Source organism: Schistocerca piceifrons, chromosome 1 (assembly GCF_021461385.2).
Source record: "Schistocerca piceifrons isolate TAMUIC-IGC-003096 chromosome 1, iqSchPice1.1, whole genome shotgun sequence".
Lineage (NCBI taxonomy): Eukaryota > Metazoa > Arthropoda > Insecta > Orthoptera > Acrididae > Schistocerca > Schistocerca piceifrons.
This window is the reverse complement of record NC_060138.1, coordinates 204115293-204142515: the sequence shown is the minus strand read 5'-3', so window position 1 is coordinate 204142515 and position 27223 is coordinate 204115293. Positions and strand designations below refer to the sequence as shown.

At 42.3% G+C, this 27223-nt stretch overlaps 2 protein-coding genes across 10 annotated transcripts in view; one reads left to right on the top strand and one right to left on the bottom strand.

Annotated features, from left to right (window-relative positions):
* Positions 1–1465, bottom strand: part of LOC124799730 (Fanconi anemia group I protein-like) — a 278348-nt gene extending 276883 nt beyond the window's left edge. Inside the window, exon 1 of the mRNA XM_047262946.1 lies at positions 1299–1465. Within this exon, the coding sequence (XP_047118902.1) occupies positions 1299–1388 (90 nt within the window). The 5' untranslated portion in view covers positions 1389–1465. The remainder of the gene's footprint in view (positions 1–1298) is intronic.
* A 342-nt stretch (positions 1466–1807) lies between these two features.
* The window catches only part of LOC124782755 (protein hu-li tai shao), a 421012-nt gene continuing 395596 nt past the window's right edge, over positions 1808–27223 (top strand). For 5 of the 9 annotated variants that reach the window (XM_047253975.1, XM_047253974.1, XM_047253972.1 and 2 more), the window contains exon 1: positions 22034–22205. The gene's annotated coding sequence lies outside the window, so the exon portion shown is untranslated. Of the gene's footprint in view, positions 1913–22032; positions 22206–27223 lie in introns of those variants that run through there. The other 4 variants (XM_047253968.1, XM_047253970.1, XM_047253971.1 and 1 more) reach the window with 2 other exon arrangements.

Sequence of the window (27223 nt, the reverse complement as noted above, 5' to 3'; positions counted from 1 at the left end):
AATAGACGTAAACTATCATGAGAAATCATACTTTCAAGAACCAGCTAAAATCAAACAAGATTAGCTTCATCATAGCACAGATGGCGGCAATTAAACAATCATGAGGGCAAGATTAGATCCATTACAGCACTGAAGGCAGCATTTAAACAATCATTGTTCCTGCACTCCGTAAGTGAATGGAATGTGAAGAATCGTAATAATTGGTACAATGTGGGATACCGTCTCCCCTGCAATTCAGTGGCTTGCAGAGTGTAGTACATGCAGATAAAAAAATGTGAGCAACAATACACACAATGTGGAGGTTCCGGTGCCCGGGTTCGATTCCCGGTGGGGTCAGGGATTTTCTCTGTCTCGTGATGACTGGGTGTTGTGTGATATCCTTAGGTTAGTTAGGTTTAAGTAGTTCTAAATTCTAGGGGACTGATGACCATAGCTGTTAAGTCCGATCGTGCTCAGAGCCATTTGACTGTGGAGGTTGTTTATTTGTTTCATTCATTTGTGTTAGAAGCTGAAGCTAATCACAGAAGGCTAATTAACGTATTTTTAATATTATATGGAAACCCTGAGGTACTGAAAGGTACTTTTGAACAGGAGAAATTCTAGGAGACATAAGAAGGCATATAATTGATGTCTTCAAAAACTAGTGCTTATCACGCATTTTTCGGGTTTGATGGAAACACCATAAGAAGGTACATGAAAAACATTCAATATCTTTCTGAGCAATGATTAAGGAAGTGTTATCCAGGTGCTTTTTAGTTAGTATCTAGCAGTGCTCATTCAGTATATGCTGTCGTTTCTTTTGAGCGAGTTCGTATTATTAACCAAAAATGTGGGAGGCAGTGCATGTACAGGAATAGCGGACGCGGAATTCCAAAATATTTAACCAACGGCCTACACGAATTTAGTGAACTGACATTACAACACAGGCTGTTGTTTATCAGCTCGACTTTGTTTTCCCAGTCTGAGCGACAGCTGTGATGGCATGGACATAAATATCAATGGTGACCAGTGTGGTAGAGGCAACAATAGGATTGTTTCGAATGACATGCATTTAAGTGCAGCCAATCACGAGAAAAACACAATGACAGTACTGAATGGTTCAGGAACAATTTGCAGGCTTACAAAGTAAACTCTAAATCCCTATCCGTTGAATTAGAGACAGTACAGTGTGCAGTGTATTCAATTCACAATGACTTAATGTGACTAGTAAATGTCCAAGTTGTATTATCATATCAGCTGACAATATATCGATGACAACCCCAAGAAGGGTATCACTATTAATTTGGTAACTTACTCACTTGTTTAATACCCAATTTATTAACATATGCAGACAAGGCAGCGATATCTTTTTCGCGGCCGAGTTCTACAATTCTCTCTTCTAATTGCATGATCAGTGCCGACTTCCACTGTAAGCTCTAAAAAATACATAAACACATCAAATTTGATACGTTTCGCGCGTTTTTCATCACCGTCATTGTACCAACGCTATTCTTTTCTCGAACCCGAACAGGTTCACCAACATTTGCAAGGGAATGGCACTACGTTATTGCTTGATTTATAAAACCTATAAAATAAAGGAATTCAAATTGTTATCCATCGTACAGCTCTTTAATTAATTTAGATAACGGCAGCGTGTTCCATAAGTCGACAATTCGCTATATATATACATTACCAATATTTTATGTGTCTATGATTTACATACCAGTACGTTAATAGACAAGAAAAATGTGCTTTAATTTAACAACAAAATTAATTACAATATCTTATGGCACGAGATGAGGAAGAATGATTTCATTCACTTTTCTAGTTTTCAGAGGGTGGACGTGTGTCCTGTACAGACTAACGCCCAAACGCACGGTGAAAACTGTTTTTATCAACGACTATTTCTGACGTTAATGGGAAGGTAGAAGAGGTAAGTGTGCGTTAATATGTAATCAAAACTTCATATCACGTATTTAATTTTTTGTGAAAGTATTTACTTCTGTTGAGAACAGCAATTTTGCAGAGGGGTGTGTCTCTGGCAGTGAAACCTTGTATCTATGTTATTGATGAAATGCTTCGTCGTATCTATTCTAATATTGTCGCATTTCTTGTATTACATCCTTCGCACATTAGATATCACTTCCATAATACAACGTTCTATATCTGTAAATCGCGTAGAAGTCTTAACACCACTGAGTTAGTCATTACATGTCCTTCACACCAAGAATTTACGAAAGTGAACGCGAGCATTTAATTTGTGTTATATTACAATGACTGCATATTCAACGTTTATCACTTGTTTTAACGTCACGAAATCAATGTTTAGCATTAAAGTATATGACAAGTACGTGTAATACGTAGCAAGTGACACACCCCCTTGCTGCTTTATGCACCACTTTGCTCCGATTATAGCTTGATACCTCCTTCGGTATAACTAATATGTTATTCCAAGACCATATAGAAATATATGTGCTGAGAGAACTGACAATTGGTTATACTTTAGTTACATCTGTTACATGAAATGAAACATTATCTGGTAATATTTTCTTAACACAATCAAACAAAACTAAAGTGAAACCATTAACGTATACTAGCTATCCATGAACAGTTAGCAATCAAATTGTATGCTAGTTCCAAAAGATAGTTACTGGTGTGACAGAAGTGCTTATTTTAGATGGGCAATAGGTTGTTTCCTGTATGAGAGAAGGTTACTGAGTTATTTATTGTAATTACCGGCTAATTCAGTGAGCTTACAAGCAAATATATGTCACTTCTGAGAGTTAAATTACCTGTTTTGAAGTGAAAATAGCAACTGCGCTTAAAAAAATTGCTGTATGGAAAGCAGTTCAAACTGATTGGGTGTGCTTGTTATTGTAGTACACAACGCTAATTGTTGCAGGAAAGAGCTGTCTTCATCAGTTTATTATATGATCTGGTACTTCTAGCAACTACTTCGTTCGGTGCATTGTGAAAGTATAATTTTCGATCAAATTATCTTTGCGCCAGAATTATGCTGATTGCTTAGCTGAATTCCGTTTCACCACTAATTACCTTATCGTTCGGAAATTCTGAAGGTGCTCCTTTATGTGACTATCCACAGTTGTAAAGTCAGTGATTTCTGTACCTGTCCTGCAGTTTTCTTTATTTATTTCGTATATAGTAGAGAAGGAACACTTATGAGACGTGATATTTCTGCGTGCAAAGGAAGTTGTAACCTGTTGGTCACTCTTCACAAATAAAAATAGTATGTGACATGTGTCAGTATTGCAGTGACCCTTATCGAGACGTTATATGAGACAAAACCTAAGAATGGTTAGCAATGTTATAACGTCTGCCAAAAACTCTAAAAATATTGGGTTTTGTCTGAGGATCAAAGATTAAACGTATTTACTCTACCCCAACCCTTCCGCTTCGCATATAGCATCGAAAGATCCAAAAATAAGAGACATGCTGCATATGATAATATATCCAATAGTACCGGTACCCAAGAATAAAATAGGAGAAGAGAGGAAAGCTATAATAAAGATACCAGACACTCAACCATACCCCAGGCACATAATTTCGATGAGTGAACATTTATATACATGCAGCAAGAACAGATTGCATTTGCTAAGATGTCAACATCTAAACGACGTACATATCGAGCATAGAGCTGTCAGCAATTCATCATTCCTATTAACGCTATGGATTCTTTCATTCTAAAGCCACTTGTGTACAAGTCTAAACCAGCTTAATTTTAATGTAATTGGTTTCATGATCTTTCATATAACAAGTACTACTATCCATTTGGACTGTCACTGTTTAGCGCACATTTTAACCACCAAGGCATATGAAAATGTCTCCGTGCTTTAAATGATTTACAAGCCCAACGTGATAACGGCATATAACTTTACACCGATTTTCAGTACATCAGCCAAGCGAGGCAGTTTTCCTGGTATCTCGTGGGCAGACGCAGAAACTTTAATTTTGTGTATGAAAGTATACGAGGACGAGGACGATATTCGGTAAATACTATGAACCGAGAATTCAGATTGATACTTAGAAGCCCGTACTGAAGCGGTTGAAAAAAGGGGAATGCTGCAGCCTTTAATTTTTGTACTGAGCTAAAGTCCATTGTATTGCATTAAACACAGCTGCGGGTGCGGAATAGATTGCTAATTGCGATCCAATATAGCTAAGATCGGACAGCTGTGACTCAGTGAAATTTTTTGTTGAAGACATAGTTCTTGTACCATGGCTGAGGCGTTAAAGTTACAGGTGCAATGAGAGGCGACGGACAAACTTGTTACACTAAACGGGAAATCCCGTCGCTGACGCGTGGACGAAGACAGACAGCGCACTTGAAACAACGCAGACATGCAAGTGCTGCTGTGTTTTCGGCTCTTTAAGTTTTATTGCGATTTTCTTCAGTCCCTCTTAGTCGACGTCGAGATTATATAGCCACTTTGTTTCTGAATGATAACAGCAAAGTAGAAAAAAACCCGTCTTCTTGACAGAATTTTAAATATTAAAAATAATTAAGATCCAATGACGAATTATTGCCAACAGAGCTCGAAGGACGTCATTCTAATCGAAAGTCAAAAGAATACAGAAAGCGAAGTCGTAGTTGGTCTACTGACGCATCCGTTAATGTAAGAACAGAACAATTAATTACGGTGTTCTTTTCACTCATTATTTTGGAATACCTTTGCCCAGTTCCCAAACAGCCGCTACTGTTAGATAGCTAAGATTAGCAGCAACGAAAGAGAGAAGACAGTCGCCATGAAACGTTCCGAATCCTGTCGGCACTTACAAAGAGAATAAGCTGCCTAATTTCCTTAACCAAACTAAACTATTCAACAAAAGTTAAGGACTTGTCCCGTATCGTAAAATGGATAGAATTGAGTAGCTATATGTCCTTTTATATTTGGGCGTAAGTTTTTCTAAAATATCACAGGGCGCACCCTGATACACACCTTGAGAACCATTGGTCTAGGGTGTCATTTCGTTTCATAGCAGGACCCCTTTGGTTGTCATCCGCGGCACCCTACAGCGCAACGATATGTTGATGATACTGTGCGCCCCGTTTTGTTGCCTTTCGTGGCAAGCCATCCTGGGTTTACATTTCAGCAATATAATGCCCGCCCACACACGGCGAGATTTTCTACACCTTTTCTTCATACTTGCTAAACTCTACTTTGGCGAACAAGGTTGCCGGATCTCTGCTCAATTGAGAACGTTTGGAGCATTCTGGGCAGGGCCCTCCAACCAGCTCGGGATTTTCACAATCTAAGGACCAACTGGACAAAATCTGGCACGATTTTCCTCTGGAGGATACAATAAAATTCTGTCAATCAATGGCAAGCCGAATAGCCACATGCATAAGGGTCAGAAGCGGGCTAGGGCGTTATTGATTTGCTCAATTTTTGAAGCTCTTTTTCTTGAATAAATCATGCAGCTCCTCGGAAATTGTAATCATTTGTTTGTCTGCAAATGTACATCACATCTACCGATTTCCATCCCATTCGGATAATTCCTTTGTGGTGCTCCCTTTGTGTGTTTTGTGTGTGTGTGTGTGTGTGTGTGTGTGTGTGTGTGTGTGTATGTGTTAGAGTATATATACTGGTTGAAACCCAACTTCACCGACAAAAAAGGCGCTGCAGGAGATGCGCTGTTAGCAAAGGCACTCGCGTCGGTCGTCTGCTGCCATTAACGCCGGGTTTCGCCGTAATGCTCTAACGGATATGTTCGTCGTAAATCTCAATTTGACTTCTGCTGTTATTTCATGCAGTGATGGTTGTCTGTTAGCACTAGCAACTCTACACAAACGCTGCTGCTCTCGATCGTTAATGAAGGCCATCAGTCACGGCATTGTCCGTGCGGAGAGTAATACCTGAAATCTGGTATTCCCTGCACACTTTTGACACTGTGCATCTAGGAATATTGAATTCTCTAACGATCCCCGAAATGGAATGTTCCATATGGCTAGTTCTAACTACCATTCTGCGTTAAGAGTCTGTTACTCCCCGTCGTGCAGCCACAATCACGTCGGCAACCTTTTCACATGCATCATCTGAATACAACTGACAGCTCTGCCAACTCTGTCTGTAGACAATATTGGCACTATCCTTGGCAATTTCCCACGTGCTACACGGATCTAGGAAGTCAGGTAAGGTTTGTTGTTGTTGTTGTGTGGAAAGTGAGTTGCAGGTATTGTGAGATATTAGGGCAGATGAATATAAAAACAGAAGTTCACCTTGTGAACGCGATACTACCGCCATCTGTATATGTGCATATCGTTATCCCATGACTTCTATCGCCTCAGTATATAGGCAGTGCTGCATGTTGTTACCATGCATCCTGATACATCCTTCGGCCCTTCTTCGCTGTGTATCATGCACTCTTTCAAATATTCCTGGCTCCATTCGCACTATGTCACATGCATTGGTCATACCTTCCTGTAAAGTCTGCACGTTGAGGACTGGACATATACCGATGCCTTTAAATGTCCCCATAGCCATAAATCTAACGAATTTAGTTCCATGCATCCTGATGTATCACCTTCGTGATTTCTGGAGGATTTGCATCTGCCCACACATGCGTATTTTGGTAATTTACTATCTCATCTCTAGTAAACAATGCCTCTCCTGGAAATACTATACATTACTTGTCACATCTGAAACGACCCATATCTCAACAGGTATTGGTTTCTGGATATATAATTATAGGAACTTCTATTTTAATTTTGACCAGTGCTACCTCCTATAGAAATATGTGACATCTTTTTTTAAAAAACCTTGTGTCCGGACGCTGAGTTAACTTTCCATCTTATTTAAAGCTGAGCAAGCGCAAGTGCTCACACAGTACAATAATTTGTCTCGTCTCTCTCTCCGTCATCAGCGTACGTGAACATAAAGATCGTTAATGCCGATAACTTGGTAAACACAGACAATCTAAATCTGGATGGACAGACAGCGATTTCGACCTCCTTTCTGTTAAATGCGAGTGGGTTGTCTATAAGAAAACAAAGTCACGTTCGAAACTATCTGTTCAGATAAGACAAATGGCAGCCATAGATCTTTTGTCCGCACCTGTGGGTGTAAAAATTTTGTAAACCAACTCTTACGCTTTCTCAGCGTGATCGGTTAATGATGTTCAGCCGAGTTTCAATACACGATTAAGTTTGTAAACCACTTTAACCCGTAATGTACATCAGATCTATGACGGTAGAGCCTGACTTTTCGTCTGCTGAAGCCTGAACTCGGAATTTGCATTCCACTGAATAAAACGTTCGCCAATTACAGTTTTCCGTCGTAATTATTGAAAAGTATTATATTTCCGCAACGGTGGCAAGCCATGTGAAGTCGTGTTACAAGTTGTCCTCACACCTTGCCTACTACTATAAATGTTAATCACGTAGTTTGTTTATCGGCCGTAAATTATTCGCGGTAAAGTTAAATGTTTACTTGCTACACCTCGTTACAATATTTACAGTGTACCACGATGGCTTAGGATGTCACTGACTGCGCGATGCCTCCTGCACGAGGTTCGAGTCCTCCCTCGGGCATGAGTGTGTGTGTGTTGTTCTTAGCATAAGTTAGTTTAAGTAGTGTGTAAGTCTAGGGACCGACGACCTCTGCAGTTTTGTCTCTTAAGAACTCACACACATTTGAATATTTTTTGATGGCGTAGGGGAAGACAGCATGCGCGCGATTTTCAGTATTCTCTCCTACTCATAGAATGGCTCTGAGCACTATGGGACTTAACATCTGAGGTCATCAGTCCCCTAGAACTTAGAACTACTTAAACCTAACTAACCTAAGGACATCCACACATCCATGCCCGAGGCAGGATTCGAACCTGCGACCGTAGCGGCCAAGCGGTTCCAGACTGAAGCGCCTAGAACCGCACGGCCGCACCGGCCGGCTCTCCTACTCATAAGCTGTCCTTAGATGGCCAATAATATTGTGCAATATTACTGTTTTTCCGTGTACTACAGAATTACGTTGTAAATAACATTGTGCGGTAATGTAGTGGTGCGGAATGCTGGACGATAAACACAGTGCTGCTGTGAGAATTGCTGTACTTTGTTGCAAACAGAAATGAAAGCGAATGAAAAATTGATTCAAGTTGCGCTGTAGATCCCTCACGGAAACTCGTTGAGAGAATTGAGATTGAACGAAAAACAAATTATCACAGCTTTTTGTTTATTGATGGTCCGACGTTTGATACTTTACTGGAAATCCGTCCCGTTTCATAGGCACTTGCCTCGCCCTCCATCCTTCCTGATAAATTTCAGCGGACGCCCATATTCTCATCATCAAAAACAAAATAGTAAAAAGAGACGCAGTTCCAACAATCAGCGCTTGTCTATAACGCTAAGCTACTTTGCTGCTGGTAATACTTTCAAAAACTTGAGATTTACAAGTGCAGTTTCATCTTACAGTATTTGAGATCTAGTTATAGACATGTGTCATGCAATAATTCGTGCACTAAAGGATCATTTTCGTGTAATAATTTATACATAGAGACAAATATCAGTATACATTCTTATACTCGTTAATTTTGAATTCATTAATTTAAAAAAAAATCTTCCTTCGCGGTCGTTCCCCATATTTTCTGAGCAACAAATCACAAGAATCATTATTTTTAATACTCCTGTTTTTGTACTCATCTGCCCCAATATCCCACAGTACCTGCAACTCATTTTCCACGCAATAAGAACAAACCTAACGTAACCTAACCTGACCTCCTAGGTCCGTGTAGCACGTGGGAAATTGTCAAGGGTAGTGCCAATATTGCCCACAGACGACATAAAAAATTTACAAAAGTTTTTGATGTTTTCAGTATTATTGCGCTACCTTTCAATCCCACTCATGACGGTGAATATTACTGGTTATCCGGGAAATATTATCTGTATTACGGAGTGAAATTTCACTCTGCAGCGGTGTGTGCGCTGATATGAAACTTCCTGGCGGATTTAAATTGTTTGCCGCATTGAAACTCAACTCTGAACGTTCGCATTTCGCGGGTCAGTCTGCCGACTGAGCTACCTAAGCACGGCTCACGCCCCCTCCTCACAGCTTCACTTCAGCCAGCACCTCCTCTCCTACCTTCCAAACTTCGCAGAAACTCTCCTGAGAAGCTTGCAAGACAAGCACTTCTGGAAGAAAGGATATTGCGGGCACATGGCTTAGCCACAGCTTGCGGGATGTGTCCAGAATGAAATTTTCACTCTGTAGCGGTCCGGTACACAGTTTTAATCGGCCAGGAAGTTTCTTGTCAGTATTATTGGCCGTCTAGGGGGCGCCATACTCCCCTGGCTTAGTCGTCCGTTTCGTTAACTTTGTTAACCTTTCCTATGAGGCTAATGAAAGAAAAGACTTAATTAGACAAAAGACGTTTGCAAACGGTATTCACAAATTGATTACGTTTACAATTCGGTGCCAATTTAATCCTTAAGAAGCTCAGTAGTTTTATAGTAGAAAGGACAGACAAACAAAATCGATTTACTTGTTCATTTTATACTGATAAAACTCAAGATATTTTGAAGCAAAATTTACACACACGTAAATTTCATATTTTCCTAGTACAAGGAGAACAATTTTTTAATGTTCAAAAACGATTTTAGCAAAAATACCGGACGGCGCGCATGCGCCGTAGCTTAAGTGGCACTTGTAGGCCAATCCGAGGGTATTTCCGGGTTTATAGCCAATAAGTTTCCTATACCAATTTGTCCTTCTCGACTTTACCTCAACCGCTGTGGTATGTTGTAAACAGTTAGCGTTTACACCATGTATAAATCGTTGTATTATATATGTGTAAATATACAGAGTGACTCGCGTTAAAGCGTTAACGCCCCATTTACTTTGTGAACGGTCCATATATCGAAACGAGGTTTGGGACTTATCATAGTACGTCAACGAGCACGAACTTTTTGTGTGTAATAGAGAATGGTAACTCGTGTATCGATCGAGATATTGAAGCAAATATAATTTTTTAAAATAGAACTATATACTATTTAATGGCACCGAAAGCGCCAGAAAAGACGAGTGCAGTGGTATAACGATTGTTAATTTCGAGGTTAAAACTATTTGCAAAAGAGTACGAGAAGTATTGTGAAATCGAAAAGACAATCGGTCGGAATCGTCTGTTACATTGTAAACTTGCTCATGCCAGTCTTCATCATTGTATCAAGCCTTTCGACTGTTCACTTATATGTGCTGCAGAACTACCAAGAACTGTGTTCTTTATCGGCGAGTAATTTCCGCAATTGTGTGCGTGTGTGTGTGTGTGTGTGTGTGTGTGTGTGTGTGTGTGTGAATTTCAAAGGGATCAAACTGCTGAGGTCACCGGTCCCTAGGCTTACACACTACTTAAACTAACTTATGCTAAAAACCACACACACACACACACACACACACACACACACACACACACGCCACACGGAGGACTCGAAACTCCGGCAGGAGGGGCCGCGCAATACGCGACATGGCGCCCCAAGACCGCGCGGCAGTAATTTCTGCTTCAACGTTCCTCACATACAGACGTATAAGTTAGAAAAATTCGGAAATTTATGGTAAGGTCTTACGGGACTAAACTGCTGAGGTCATCGGTCCCTAAGCCTAAACACTATTTAATCTAACTTAAACAAACTTACGCAATGGATAATACACACACCCATGTCCGAGGGAGAACTCGAACCTCCGACGGGGGGAGCCGCACGAACCGTGCAAGGCGTCTCAGACAACGCGGCTGATAAGTTAGACATGCTGCTTTTATACGATGATGTGAAATACCGTCGAAACGGTACGGCGTGTCCATCACGGCGAACTGTCTAGCCGACGGGAGGCCCTAGTCACACGACATCTATTTATCGTGGCCGCGAAGGGTAAAATCTCAATTTGTAACTTCACTTGGTTGCTGATGTGCAGATATTAATGAAATGCTACTGCAGGTGAAGAAATCTCGAACAATATTCCAAATCTCTTCAACTGACCTCGAAAGTTACTTTCGAATCATTCCGAGTAAATTCTAAATCCTTATCCAAACTGATCAAGTTCTATCTCTTCACTTGAACGGAATGTGTTGCAACATTTGAAAAACTACACACATGTATTTTTCAATATCTCTGTACCACCACCATGTCGATATATACACTGTAAGTAGGCTGTTTAGGTTTTTATGTTGGTAACGTCACATAGCGCTCTGTATGAAAATCACTGGCTATGCTGTGTGCAGTCTGTGGCTGGTTGGAATTGTTGAAATATTCGCTATTGTAGTGTTGGGTAGTTCGATGTGAACAGCGCGTAGCGTTGCGCAGTTGGAGGTGAGCCGCCAGCAGTGTTGGATGTGGGGAGAGAGATGGCGGAGTTTTGAGAGTGGATGATCTGGACGTGTGTCCATCAGATAGAGAAAATTTGTAAGACTGGATGCCATGAACTGATATATATATATATATATATATATATATATATATATATATATATATATATATATTATGACTTTTGAACGCTATTAAGGTAAATACATTGTTTGTTCTCTATCAAAAAATTTCATTTGCTAACTATGCCTATCAGTAGTTAGAATCTTTTATTTAGCTGGCAGTATTGGCGCTCGCTGTATTGCAGTAGTTCGAGTAACGAAGTTTTTTGTGAGGTAAGTGATTCATGAAAGCTATAGGTTATTGATAGTCAAGGCCATTCTTCTGTGGGGATTATTGAAAGTCGGATTGCGTTGCGCTAAAAATATTGTGTGTCAATTTAGTGAATGTCAGAGTACGTTCAGTTTTGCTCAGCTGTTTGAAAATCAAATAACGTAGAGGTTTTCCAGCACTGTCATTTATAAGATTTTTCTAAGGGGACGTTTCAACACTTTCAGATCAAAAATCACCTAGACACTCCGGTGCAATGTTGAGCTGACCACTAGATGTCACGAAAGGCGCACCCGCCAGTCTAAAGGGAGGCGCAGGAAATTTTCAGCGAAGAAGCGGTCACAGCAGAATGGTTCGGTTACGAGAGCTCAGTGACTTCGATTGTGGACTTGTCACTGGATGTCACCTGAGTAATAAATCCATCGTGGACATTTCAACCCTTCTAAAGCTGCACAAGTCTGCTATTGACGATAGTATTGTGTAGTGGAAAAGCGAAGGAACAGTAACAGCTGAACCAAAAGCAGGCAGACTGCATGTACTGACGAACAGCGACCGTCGAGTATTGCAGAGATGGTTTAAAAAAATCGCGTGAAGTCGACGGAAGGAGCGATACCAACAGTCCAATTACCACAATGACTGTGCGTAGGAAGCTAAAAATAACGGGGTACAGTGGTCAAACAGTTTCTCATAAGCCACACGTGTCTGTACAAGATGCTAGGCGACAATGGAGGTCGTGTAAAAAGTGACGCCACTAGACAGTGGATGACTGAGAACAAGTGATTTGGAGCGATGAATCACGATATACCTCGTGACAGTCGGATGGAAGGGTTTGAGTTTGTCGAATGCCTGGAGAACAGACAAGGATCTAGGGGATGGGGCAAAACGGGGTATTTGCCCTGGGAGGCAATTGCAGGGGGGGGGGGGGTAAATTCATGTTCTTAAAGAAATAAAAACCTTGTTTCACAACGCGCCTATCATCCAGCTCACGTTGGCTTATCGATTGTTTGTATGATTTTGAAACGCATCCCTGATGGTTTTTGAACACATTCTAAGTTGGTTTCCAAACGAATCATAAGATGATTTTTGAATGCGTGCGTAGTGAACGTGATGTCTCTAAAAATGATTCAAATGGCTCTGAGGACTATGGGACTTAACTTCTGAGGTCATCAGTCCCCTAGAACTTAGAACTACTTAAACCTAACTAACCTAAGGACATGACACACATCCATGCCCGAGGTAGGATTCGAATCTGCGACCGTAGCGGTCGCGCGGTTCCAGACTGTAGTGCCTAGAACCGCTCGGCCACCTCGGCCGGCCGTGATGTCTCTCCCAGGCTAATCTCCATCGCATCTAGAAATAATAATACAAAGAAAAACTTTACCGCAGGAAAAAAGGGTTGGGGCTATACGAGCTGAGCTGAATAAAGCAGAACGGGTGAATGCCAATCGCAGTTTATTTACGTGGTGGATTGGGTGTGCGAATGATAAGCATTGTTTTAATTATTAGCAAAATCCGTAGATTCAGACTACCAGAGTGGAAATAAACGACTAAGAGGAATAACATATAAGGAAGATTACATATTAACTTCTCGGTCTACCCAAGAAAATGAAATTTTCACAGAAAATTTTTGCCAGGTCGCTACACTACTAAGGGCCAGTTGTACAGTCCCAGTTAGCAGCCGCTTGATTCTGTTCTCGTAACAGCGCGGAAAGCGCATTGCACGAAACATAAAAGCCTAACCGGCAAATAAAGGCGGGATAACTGAATCGGTGATTCTGACAGGGTCAGGGAAGTTAGCAGTTCTAGGCGCTACAGTCTGGAACCGCACGACCGCTACGGTCGCAGGTCTGAATCCTGCCTCGGGCATGGATGTGTGTGATGTCATTAGGTTAGTTAGGTTTAAGTAGTTCTAAGTTCTAGGGGACCGATGACCTCAGCAGTTAAGTCCCAAAGTGCTCAGAGCCATTTGAACCATTTTTTCAGGGAAGTTAACCGGAGAATAAGTTATGACAATGCCAGGAATAGTTACAGAATTAGTGATGAGAAGATTGTTTGTTAGAACGAGGAAGGAGAAGAAACGGGGATATTATATGGAAGAATATGACAATTCCAAATTTATATAAAAATTTTGCACGACAAAATTTTTGCCAGTTGTACAGTCCCAAATTAGCAGCCGCTTAATTCTGTGCTCGTAACAGCGCTGAAAACGCATTGCACGAAACGTAAAAGCCCAATCGGAGAATAAAGGCGAGATAACTGAATCGGTGATTCTGACGGGGTCAGGGAAGTTAACCGGAGAATAAGTTATGAGTTAAGTTTTAGATCCCATGCTTGACAAACTGGAGCAAATGAATGAAATGTAAAACTGTTTTCTAACATAAAACGTTTTGCTTTTAGTAAGCCTAATAGGAATTTGATGTTGGTACTTCGTGAATTGTGTTCTTTCGTATAATTCGGTCCTGTTATTTATGTAAATGAGATAGATGAAAATGATAGGCTTGCTTACTTGGAGCGTGTTCCAGTTAGTGGCAGTTACAGAAAAACCTCAAGGAGGAAGCGCTAAAGACATCTTGAGCTATCTCTACTTTTACCGTAATAAAAAATAATCAAGTCCCATACAAAGTTTAAGAAAGTTTTATTTAAATTGGTTACACACATATAAAAGACAGTTCCGTGTTGTGATATTAAAAAATTAAAAATGTTGTTCTCTTCCTTCAATGCGCCCATTCTTCCTGGCAAATTGGTGAATTTCATCGTCAATAGGACAATCAATGTCAGGGCGAGTGTTCAACAGAGCAAAGCCATTAAGTCGATCCTCCTTCGTTGTCGACCTCAGCAGTGCCTTTGTACGCCGCAATGTTGAAAAACTTCTCTCTACTGTAGCGATAGATGAGACAAGCAAATATTTTGTACAGCGTGTGCAAAGTAGGATAGCCTGATCCAGGACAAACAGACAAGCGCTTGCATAACAGAATCACGATCATGAAGGGCGTTTATGCTCGTTTGCTTGTATTGAAGAATCCCTCCCATTAGTCTCTTTTTAATCACAAAGAGTGATTCTTCTTCAAAGAACGATAGTTTAGTTAAGCATTGATTCGATTTATGTGCCAGATCATTACCGTCATGGTTCAGTATCGAGATCACTAGAATGGCCGCGACTTTTCTCTTTGGTATGTGTTAGCTATCTATGTGCCAGACAGAAACATATAAAATACGAAGACGCGGACGCGCGTGCTACATGAGAAAGTACAATTACTCGATTCAGAGTCGACCGACGAAAGAAACGAACAAATAGCGTGCGGGTGGTTCCACTTGGCGCAATATTAGAAAGGCCTAGCAGACAGCGACAAAATAAACATAATCAAATCGAGAAACCAGACCAGTCTTAGGTACTAATCGTATTAACAGCTTTTTCGGTATTAGACAACGACATTTTAATTTTTCATGTAGCAAGACGTTTGACGAACATTGATGAAATGATAAATTCTTTTGCAGGAAGATAAGCATGCCGTGTAAAACTGTAGCACGATTAGAGAGAAAAAAAATGCTAGGACCTTAGCATTGAAGAAATGTGTACTGTCTTGCTTGTCTCTTGTCTTTATTGATTTTGCGTTCCTATGTCACACAAAAGAGAAAGTTATTAGCTCATTTTCTGAACAGTTCTTATTCTCCTGGTTACAGATAATCCCACCCAGTATTAATTGTGAGTTTTTCTAAAAGGGGATAGGATGTCAAATCGGCTGACTGGGAACAGGATAGGCACCACTCGACATTTTAAGTTGGACATTTTAATTTCCACTGTCCTGAATATAGGTTTGATGGCTTCCATTACAAAATATACTCGTTTGAATTCCATATACCGAAATACAGTGACGTGCAACGGAAGAATGTTGTGTGCAGAGGCGTGGCACTGCACTTTGGCACACTTAAGACCAAATAACATGTCTTACATTTTCTCGAACATACAGAGAGATGTGCGCTACAAAATGAACATATTTTTGAAAAATTGATTTTTTAAATTTTTGACATCCTATCTCAAACGCTTGAGGGGGAGGGGCGGCACTATCAAGTTTTTGCCCCGGTTCGGAAATATCGTAGATCCGGGGCTGGCGGAGAACGTTACCAGCTATCATCTGTAGTGCCAACAGTGAAGCGCGAAGGGGGTGGTGTTACGATATGTGGTTGTTTTTAATTGTAAGAGTGTAGTCCCCCTATTGCGCTTACGAAAAGGTTATTGCGAAAGAATCGAACACATTTAACTGCATTGAGTACAGGAGTGTAACAGTTCATGATGATTATCTATACCAACGTGACAGTACGAGGTCTGTTAAAAAAGATTCCAGAACTTTGCCCACAAAATTTTTCTGCGCATACCTTTTACTTATTGTGCATGGTCTCCGTAATCCTCTCTTCCACAATTGATACACATCGTTTCCACGTCCGGAAGCAGTCTTGGTACTGCACTTGCTGTATCGCGCGAAGCGCCGCCTGCGAATTTTCTTTTTAACTTTGGAAATAAAAAAAAGGTCCGCAGGGGCCAGGTCTGGAGAGTACGGAGGGTGAGGCAGCACAGCACAGTGATTTCGGTTTTTGTGCAACATTCACGCATCAACAGGGATGAAGATGATGGTGTGTTATCGTGATGCAGGAGTCATGAACTGTCTCGACACATTTCAGGCCGTATCCTCCTAACATTTTCTCGCAGGCGTCGCAACACGTCCCAATAGCACCATCGATTAACAGTTTGTCCCTGTGGCATGAATTCATGATGAACGAATCCTTCAAAGTCAGAGAAATCTATCAGCATGGTCTCCGTAATCCTCTCCTCCACAATTGATACACACCGTTTTGACCTGACCTGACGAACCTTTTTTGGTCTTGGAGAACCTTTCCCGACCATTTGTGAAGATTAAACCTTGGTCGCAACATCATAAACATACACCCACGCGTCATTACAAATTATGTTTCTCTTGAGAAACATATCGTTCTCATTTGCGCGATCCAAAAGCTCTTTACAGATTGCTGAGCGAAGGTCTTTCTGGTCTTGACTGGCTGGCCAATGTGGCCGAGCGGTTCAAGGCGCTTCAGTCTGGAACCGCGCGACCGCTACGGTCGCATGTTCGAATCCTGCCTCGGGCATGGATGTGTGTGATGTCCTTAGGTTAGTTAGGTTTAAGTAGTTCTAAATTCTATGGGACTGATGAACTCAGATATTAAGTCCCATAATGCTCAGAGCCATTTGAACCATCTGGTCTTGACTCAAGAGCCGTGGGACGAGCATGGCGGCAACACGATGCCTTTCAAGATGCTGTGTCAGGATTTCATGGCGTGATTCAACTGAAATGTCACATTATTCTGCAATCTCTCGGAAAGTCAATCCTCGATTGGCACGCACAATTTCGTTGACATTGCTGACATGAGCGTCGTCGGTAGACGTCGAAGGTCCACGTTTAAGTTCCGTCCGGCCATTTTTAAACAGTGTGAGCCATTCGTAACACCGATTATGTCTTAAGCACTTATCGCCGTATGCTTCCTATGTCATTTGGTTTGTCTCTGTAAAGATTTTGTTAAGTGTCACGCAAAATTTAACGCAGATGCGTTACTTCTCTAACTTTACCGTCTCGAAATTCACAAACTGTGAGACAAAGTTCTACTCAATACATCACTGAACAATAAATATACAACAATGAAACGTCCGACAGTTACACACTAAACACAGGCGTGTGCAGGGATGCCAACCGAATTTCTCTCCGAAATACCAAGTCTGCTCAAAAATTTCGTAATTTGGTAATTACGAATTTTTTTGAACAGACTTCGTACACTGTGTCATAGAGCAGCATTTGTGAGGTAATTGTTTGTGGACAATAACATTCCTGAAATGGACTAACATGCCCAGAGTACCGATCTTAATCCAATGGAGCATCTTTGGGATGAGTCAGAACGCAGATCGCAGAGTCCTACATCACCGCCTTCTCTGCTTTCGCCTCTTGAGGAGGAATCGGCTGCCATTCCTCCACAGACACCTTTTTGAAATTGTTACCAGCAAAGTCGTATTAAAGGCGCAGGGTGGACCGACCCTGCATTAGGAAATGTCAGTTTTTTTCAGTTACACATTTGATTTACATTTATTTTTTCGTTTTGTAAACCCAAGATCAATGTAAGACTCAAAAAACAGAGCATCACATTTAAAAGTCACACTTATGCCGGAGACAGGATCCCAATCCGCAACCTCTGCTTTATGGGCAGTGACGGCGACCCAAGACCACAAATGCCAGCAAATGTTAGTTATTTTTGTCTGTTAGAAAGTCGTTTTCACAACAAGTTAATAACAAATTATAACACTCCTGACAAAGAAGACCGTGCAGTATCCCATAATTCATCAGCACAGAGAATGTCTTGATCTGTGGTGCAGTCGTTATTCTGGTAAATGAGACCTAGTCTACAATGTCAGTCCAGATCCTCCTCTGATAATGCTTCCTGCCACGATTGGCATTAATCGTGATTGCACAAAAACTTCCGAGGATGTAGTTAATCTGAATTTGTTACATAAAATTTTAATGGAGTAACATCTGTCGCTGCAGGGCTCTCTGTAAACCAAACTGGAAACTCTACACATTGAAGCTTTTCATTCTGGAGATAAAATATTTTATTTACGTCCAGGCTGAAGTTATCACCTTTTCTGTCGTTTCCGTTTACAATTACTGCCCAGAACGGCGGATCGCCTAAATTCATTGCACCTTCTAGCTCGAGTTAGACAGATGCTGTGTTACTGAACTGAAGGGGTGTCTATATTCTACTTTAATGGCAGCTAAAACTCGAAGAAGTAATTCTTCTCTTGGAGAAATCTTGCATCCATGTGCGCAATGTAGCATGCCATGCAACATCCTGACAGATTTAAATTTTGCGCCCACACACACACACACACGCACGCCCACACACACACACACACACACACACACACAAATGTAAAAAGGAGATACTTGAGAAAGTTACATGCTTATTCAAGAGGCGTAGAAGCCACATTTTACAACGCTGCATACTGTTACCTCTTAACACGTACTTTTTCTTTCAGAAAAAGCTGTCTTACGCTGTAGAAATCGTATTCTCCATCGTAAAAACATTTGGTGAAACCAGTAATACATCGGGAAACTTATGACTACACATACAAGAATAGGAGGCAGAATTGCGAGTGAGAAATTATGCTGAGGCGAATAGGAAGGCATTAAATGTTCCCAGACATATTCCTTCGCCAGGAGTATATACGTCAATTAACTCTGCTGAGAATTTCATAGAGAAAGAGTTTGACACCGATATAGCCTTCAGTTTCGCCTTAAAATGTAATATATTACGTCGTAAATTTTCCATCTTTGCTAGCAAGTTATTGAAAATAGGTGTTTTTGAACTACGGAATCAGTTTTTCTTTAGTGAGACAAATTGTTCTTAGTGTTCGAATTAATTTTGTGAAGTAAACTGTTTGTTACGAAAACTGCAAATTGTCTGTGGTAAATACACTGTAAGAAGAAAAAAAGAATAAAAAAGACACACCACGAAGGGTTTACCCAAGTGGGACGGAAATCAGCACATGTGATGTATATGTACAGACAAACAAATGATTACAATTTCATAGAAACTGGATGATTTATTCAAGAGAAAGAGCCTCACAAATTAAGCATATCGTGTTGGTTCACCTCTGACCCTTATGCAAGCGGTTATTCGGCTTGACATTGACAGAGTTGTTCGCCCTGGAATCTCATTAACTGGAGTAGAATTGTCCTCAGCTATTGTGTAGCAACTATATGACTTTATGTTAACGCTAACATTTTGAATGTGAAAATGTAGTCAAGTTAGCGCAAACACAGCAGAACAGGACAAAATAGTAAAAGGTAGCTCGCCTTCTGTGTGTCGTAATGCCCCGATGTAATAATTATTTACCGTGGATTGCGTGGATAGGACGGACAATAGCGCGAAGTGTAAGTGTCGCCATCACGCTTCATAGCACTCTTTCGGCCATTCTGTATACAGGGTGGTCCATTGATAGTGACCGGGCCAAATATCTCGCGAAATAAGCGTCAAGCGAAAAAACTACATAGAACGAAACTCGTCTAGTTTGAAGGGGGAAACCAGATGGCGCTGTGGTTGGCCCGCTAGATGGCGCTGCCATAGTTCAAACGGATATCAACTGCGTTTTTTTAAATAGGAACCCCCATTTTTTATTACATATTCGTGTAGTACGTAAAGAAATATGAATGTTTTAGTTGGACCACTTTTTTCGCTTTGTGACATGGCGCTGTAATAGTCACAAACGTTTAAGTACGTGGTGTCAAGTAACATTCCGCCAGTGCGGACGGTATTTGCTTCGTGATACATTACCCTGGTTAAAATGGACCGTTTACCAATTGCGGAAAATGTCGATATCGTGTTCATGTATGGGTATTGTGATCAAAAGGCCCAACGGGCGTTTGCTATGCAGGCTGCTCGGTATCCTGGACGACATCATCTAAGTGTCCGGACCGTTCCCCGGATAGTTACGTTATTTAAGGAAACAGGAAGTGTTCAGCCACATGTGAAACCCCAACCACGACGTGCAATAAATGATGATGCCCAAGTAGGTGTTTTATCCGCACATCAGTAGCAGACAAACTGCGCGAGAATCGGGAATCTCAAAAACGTCGGTGTTGAGAATGCTACATCAATATCCATTGCACCCGTACCATATTTCTGTGCACCGGGAATTGCATGGCGACGACTCGGAACGTCGTGTACAGTTCTGCCACTGGGCACAAGAGAAATTACGGGAGGATGACAGATTTTTTGCACGCGTTCTATTTAGTGACGAAGCGTCATTCACCCACAGCGGTAACGTAAACCGGCATAATATGCACTATTGGGCAACGGAAAATCCACGATGGCTGCGACAGGTGGAACATTAGCGATATTGGCGGGTTAAAGTATGGTGCGGCATTATGGGAGGAAGGATAATTGGCCCCCATTTTATCGATGACAATCTAAATGGTGCAATGTATGCTGATTTCCTACGTAATGTTCCACCGATGTTACTACAAGATGTTTCACTGCATGACAGAATGGCGATGTACTTCCAACATGATGGATGTCCGGCACATAGCTCGCGTGCGGTTGAAGCGGTATTGAATAGCATATTTCATGACAGGTGGATTGGTCGTCGAAGCACCATACCATGGCCCGCACGTTCACCGGATCTGACGTCCCCGGATTTTTCTCTGTGGGGATAGTTGAAGGATATTTGCTATTGTGATCCACCGACAACGCCTGACAACATGCGTCAGCGCATTGTCAATGCATGTGCGAACATTACGGAAGGCGAACTACTCGCTGTTGAGAGGAATGTCGTTACACGTATTGCCAAATGTATTGAGGTTGACGGATATCATTTTGAGCATTTATTAATGTGGTATTTACAGGTAATCAAATGGTTCAAATGGCTCTGAGCACTATGGGACTTAACGTCTGAGGTCATCAGTCCTCCAGAACTTAGAACTACTTATACCTAAATAACCTAAGGACATCACACACACCCATGCCCGAGGCAGGATTCGAACCTGCGACCGTAGCGGTCGCGCGGTTCCAGACTGTGCCGCCTAGAGCCGCTCGGTCACATCGGCCGGCTACAGGTAATCACGCTGTAACAGCATGCGGTATCAGAAATGATAAGTTCACAATGGTACATGTATCACGTTGGAACAACCGAAATAAAATGTTCAAACGTATCTACGTTCTGTATTTTAATTTTAAAAAACCTACCTGTTACCAACTGTTCGTCTAAAAATGTGAGCCATATGCAGTTGATATTCGTTTGACCTATGGCAGCGCCATCTGGTTTCCCCCTTCAAGCTAGACAAGTTTCGTTCTTTGAAGTTTTTTCGTTTGACACTTATTTCGTGAGATATTTGGCCCTGTCGCTATCAGTGGATCACCCTGTATACTTTCGTTTCGCTATGTAAACAGTGCATAACTCAGTAGCCAACTAGCGAAGAACAGCGAAGGACGTGGTCGGTGTATACGATGGCCAGCTGATAGTAACATTCCCCGAAAGCGAGTCAAGTGTGCTAACAACTGCGCCACATCGCTTGATGTTTTTGAATTCACAAGTTTTTCGTGTTACATCGCATTGGATTTAGGAATACTTGTAAATTCAGCCGACCGAACCGCATTTATGTAACTGTATTTTTACTTTTCCGGGGGTTCAGGAAGAAATGTGAGAGTATGCATCTAAAACACGTCAGCAGCCGAAGCAGTCAATGAGCTGATGCAGAAGTTAGTGCTGCGACTGCGCGTGCCCGCGGCGCGGAGTGGCGCTGGCGTGCGGTCTCGGTGTGAGCTGGCGGCTGACACGCGGTCACGTGACTGGCCGTCCCGGCCCGAGCCTGGGCCCCGCAACGCGCTCGCCGGCTAGTGCGCAAAGTGCTGCGGGCGTGACAGGATTGTGCGATCGGCGCTCTGGGTTCAGCCGGCAGTCCAGCGTTGTGTGTGTGATCCTGTGCGTGTTCTCTCTGTTTGTGTACGTCGCTGCCGTGTTCTGCCGGGCTGCCTGCGAGGAACCGGCTCAGCAGAGGTGAGCAAAGCCGCGCTGCTGCGGCACTGCTAGAGCTGTAGGCGCGCACGGGGCAGTGGAGAGTCTGTTAAGGACGTGACCGATGATTCTTCCCTTTCAAGTACACATCTGCGGAGGAAACCTGTTCGGGTTCGTCTCAGCAGACAGTATAGAGCTGGCAGCAAGTCTGGAGTAGAAGTACCTTCTTGCGGCTACGCCCATCAGATAAACCGCCTGTAAGATACGGCTTGTGCCAGAACGAGTTTGTCAGCAATTGCTGCTGTGCCCCGCCTCGCAAATTTTTCAAACGTGCTTTTGTTCGTCAGATTTAAGTTTGAGCGACGACTGCATGGAACTGAAATAGAGATTTCGCTCAATTTTCGTTTTTGCTGAGCTATTTCCCTCGGTGGGTTCTTTGTTTCTATTCCGTGTGTATGTTATAGTTTTCAAGTGTAGAACCATCTTGTTGAGTGTGATGCAGGGAAATAACTCATATAGCCCTTTTCCTCTTTATAAGTACTAGTACTTTAACAATTTTTACCTACTTAATGTATCTTCCACACGACATTTAGGAACTAATCCGTCGTCAATTATGACGTTTATGCCTATTTATTTATTTATTGAACCTGAGCTATCAGGCCCTTGTGCATGGGACGAGGGTTTAAAACACACAGTACTAAAGCCTAAGAAATAACAAATTCGATATAAGAAGCAGCATTAAAATGTTTTGACGGTCTGTAGTTTTAGTTGTCCCCAATTTCTAATCACACTTTAGTGTTGAGAAGAACAGCTTGGGAAGTTCAGTATGTGATGTTCGCCGGAAACCTTTTTCATTGGGATTCACGGTTGTCTGAGAGGAGTATTGCACAGTGCACAGAACATTTGCTTCACAAAATGCCATTCAATCTTTCTTCGCCGCCCGTCAAACATTTCCTCACTGTTAGAAGTAACTCCCCACCCTCACGCCTGTTCGGCGTAGAGTAACCAGACTTCGAAGTCAATATGTATTATTCGAGTGGCCACTGTAAGCCACGAAATGTGCTAATGGATTACTCTAGCTATTTAGTGCAAACGAACTTTTCTCCCGCTATGTCAGCGGTTCCCGACCTGGGGTAATTACTCCCTGAGGGGTACACTGAAATTGTGTCAGGAATAAAAGACGAAAGGGTTCAATTGTGTTTCGGTCACAGAAACTAAATTATTTTTAAAAAATGATTACAGATACCACAATTCTGTAAGAGTGTAATACTGGTTACTTAATTTACTTATATTTTTCAAATATTAGCAATTAAGCGTGACGCAATTGAGGTTACAGGTTGTGAAAGGAATGCATGAACATCCCTTCCTCACATAGTTCACCCACTAAACATGTACTTTGCTCCATGCATGTATGACAGTAAAACTGAAACATATGCATCGCATATGCTTAAATATCCCATGAAAATGCCGTTTCAGAGTTGTTGGTAGTTCTCGCAATGGACCAGAAACTGCTTCGTTGTTCACTTCGCAACCGGTAGACGAACTAAATGACAACACAACACACTAGTAACTGTAATGGCTACTACATTGCTGCATAGCCTAAACATTATTATTATTAGTATTATTATTATTTGCGACCTAGGTCATATGCAAAAAGTTGACAGCCTCAAGTCTTCAAATTTCTGCCATTTCAGAAATACTGAATCCAGCAATTAATGATTTACAAGCAGTAAGTATGGTGCACAGATTTTAACTGGGTTGATTTTAAATACGGGTGCGTGTTGTCCATGAAGAGTGTCGCGAGGGAGAGCAGTAGTGCAGAGGGAGCTTGTATCATTAGTTTGTGGTTTAATAAAACACCTACGAGAACTAAATGTCATTTATTCTTCGTCATTTTGAAACTAATTGTTGAAAGAAAATTTATTTACATTCTACAGTTTAGTTTGGCGCTAATGTTGATGGGAGATGGGGAGTTGTGTTTATGGTTTCAGAAGGGTTGGGAATCACTGCTGTAGATGGGTTCAGAGATCCAGCCCACACCCTAGAACAAAACCTTGGTACATTTTGTTCATTTAATGATTTTTATCTCTTCCCAGTTTCTATTTTATGTTGCTCAAAAATAAAATAAATGTTAACCAGTGGCGGATATTCTTAAAAGGATTGTAGCCTGTATACAAGTCGCAATAAATGTTATTTTCTGGTTCAACAGCTTCCATTGCATAGGCATACAACAGTAATATAATTAGTCCTAAGTAGAATCAAATTTTGTACTTCTCATTGATGAAATCTTGTCACGATGTAAGCTAGGAGTGGCAGCGTCGTCTTGCAGCAACTTTTCAACTAGTTTCCTACTCTTGGTCAGTAGAAGTGTCGTGTTCCTGTGGTGTGCGAACTTCTGTTATCGCTTGACCGCAGTGTCCCGCTTTTCAGGACACAACCGGGAGCCAGTCGCGTGCGTGTACTGCGCTGAGTCTCCAGTTTCGTGTCCCAAGTGAGGCAGCGCAGTTGGTAAGGCACTGGAATCGTATCCCTGAGGGATGGTATTCAAATCTGCGTGTGACCATCCACAAGATGGACAAACATGACAACTTACTTTCTACTAACGGAGGTTTGCTCTGTCTGTGGTGAAGCCGTCGTCGGCGGGATGTTAATCATTTTGCCTTCCTTTTTCTAGTGCGTTTGCAAATAGTTGTGCAATTTCTCGCTTTTATACACTAAGCTGGTTTCAATTTCGAAATTTTGGTGTCAGAAGGACACATGCAAATCTGGCTGTAGTTAAATGTTGATGAGAAAAGAACGAAGTGTTGATATCAGCGGTCTCTTACAGTAGTTCAGTATTGTAATGTGTTTTCGTGATATTTGAACCGTTAATGTCAGTTTTGTCTTCAAATAACGTTATGGTTTTAAATAACTTTGTGTTCTTTTCTAATGGTTTAACACTACTTTGTGCGTTCTATACTGAATGCTCCATTCATGTTGAACCAGAAAATGTGGGTCAGATCTTGCAGGTGTGTCGTATGTTGGGGGAGGGGGAGGGGGGCTGCTGCCCAAGGTGAAAGTCTAGTAGTTGTGCAGTGGCAAAGTTGGTGAATGTGCATACGATGTTTTAGTTGTACGTAACGTAGCCTCGAGGCATCTCATAGGTTGAAATAAGTGACGGGAGTTGGCGAGGCCAACGAATCGAAAATCAGTTTAATTCTTGCGGCTCACTTTTACCAGTGCTGGATTACGATGAGAAGTTAATTTCCGACATTTTGATTCCATAACAGGCCACAGCAGGTGAGTAGTATCGGTAGGTTCAATGTAGCCCAATCCATCGTATTACAGGTTTGATTGCATCTAACAGGCTGAAATTGTTTGGTACCAACGCCAGTACTCTCACCCTTTGCGGGCAGTGTGGAGTCTAGAAGAAATGGGGATGATCCCGCAAAAAATTGGACCTTTGGGCCGGTCTGCACACGCAAGTGTTTGGGTCTCCGTCCAGGGCTCAACTACAGCATTATCACATGCAAAATGATCGGTGTGTGCTCTACATAGATATAAGTAATTTATTAACCACTTCTGCAACTCGTTGCAAAATTAAAGATTATGGAAGTTTAAGTTCGCAGTGGTGCGGCATTGAGGGAGTGGTTAAAGATGGAGAAAATTTCAGTAATCACGACCTGCGTTGAGCCTATTGATAGGTAACCAAGTGGTTGTAGACAGGTAACAGTATAGCCACCCTTCCGCTCACTGTGACGAAATTTGGCCTTTTACTGATGAAAAACTACACGGTACGCCCATTTTTACCTGCAAGATATTTTGCGGGCTTGGGCGATCGGAAGAGGTTGCGCAGTAATTGGTGCAATAAACCCGCATTCGGAATGACAATTCGAACACCAGTCGGAAGGTCCAAGTTTAGATTTTCCGAGGTTTCTCTAAATCGCAAAAGGCGGGCGGGCAAGCCTTAGAAAGAGACACGGCTTGTTTCTTTCCTCCGCCTTTACACAATCCGAACTTGTTCTCCGTCTCGTTAAATCGTGATCTTCGTCCCTTCGAGCGTAGGAACTGCGCCCATGTCGGTCACAGGTTATCCGATTTTTTCCGCGCTCATAAACGCGCGAACTGCCTGAACGAGGTGGCGTTCAGAGCGACGATGTTGGGGGCGCCGTTGCTACCTGTGATATTGGGAGCGTGAGCGAAGGCTAGAAGGGGGCGCGTGGCGCGGTCGCCGTATCGATTGGACGTGGGGTGGGAGGCGTGGGCGGCCGGCCGGCCGCCGCATTGGGCGTAAGGCAGACTGGCTGGCCCGTCCCATTGCGGGCCGACGAGGTCGACAACCTCTGCGACCTTGCTCCCTCATACCGCCTTGTTGCTCCTCACTGAAAGTCTCCACGGCTGTCACGTGTCCAGGACCGTGGTACGCAGCCTTTCCTGAAGATTGGGCCGACTGCGCTACGCGCCCGTGCATGGGAATTTCCCATCTGCGTAGGTAATTTCTGAATTCCGCAAGCCGCCTCAGTGTGTGGCGGTGAGTGCTTTGGTCATCACGTTCGCCCATGCCGACGTGGTGACCATCACAAAAGTTCTGCTGTCGCCTCCATGATTTTAGTTTCAGTCGAGGAGATCACGATATGTTATGTGATGTCCGTACGTCTGGATAGGATTACCCACTAATACTGCCCCTCTAGGAGATAGAAGTGGTCGAAAAGCGGACCAAGCGTGGTGAGTTTGGCGCCGAGGGGAAAATAGTCCTGAGGCAAGCGCCAAGGGAAAAACCTTCGCGATAGTCTGGATGTATAGTAACACCAGTAGCGGTTTCCTTGCTATCTGCGACAGATCATGTAAGGGTAAGGATTTGGTTAGTTTTTTCGGTATCGTGCTCGGTACGGTTGTCATAGCTTAAGTCGTCATAAGAGATTATCCAATCGAGGAGGGGTACGGCAGGGGCTGGGTACCTGTTAAGTCTTTTGGGCCAGCTACGGCGTCTGTACCTGTAACAGGCCAAGGTTGTCGTATGAGTGGCCAATTGGTCATAAATCGATCGCACAATGTTTGGGATATTGTTGGGTTTTCTTTGC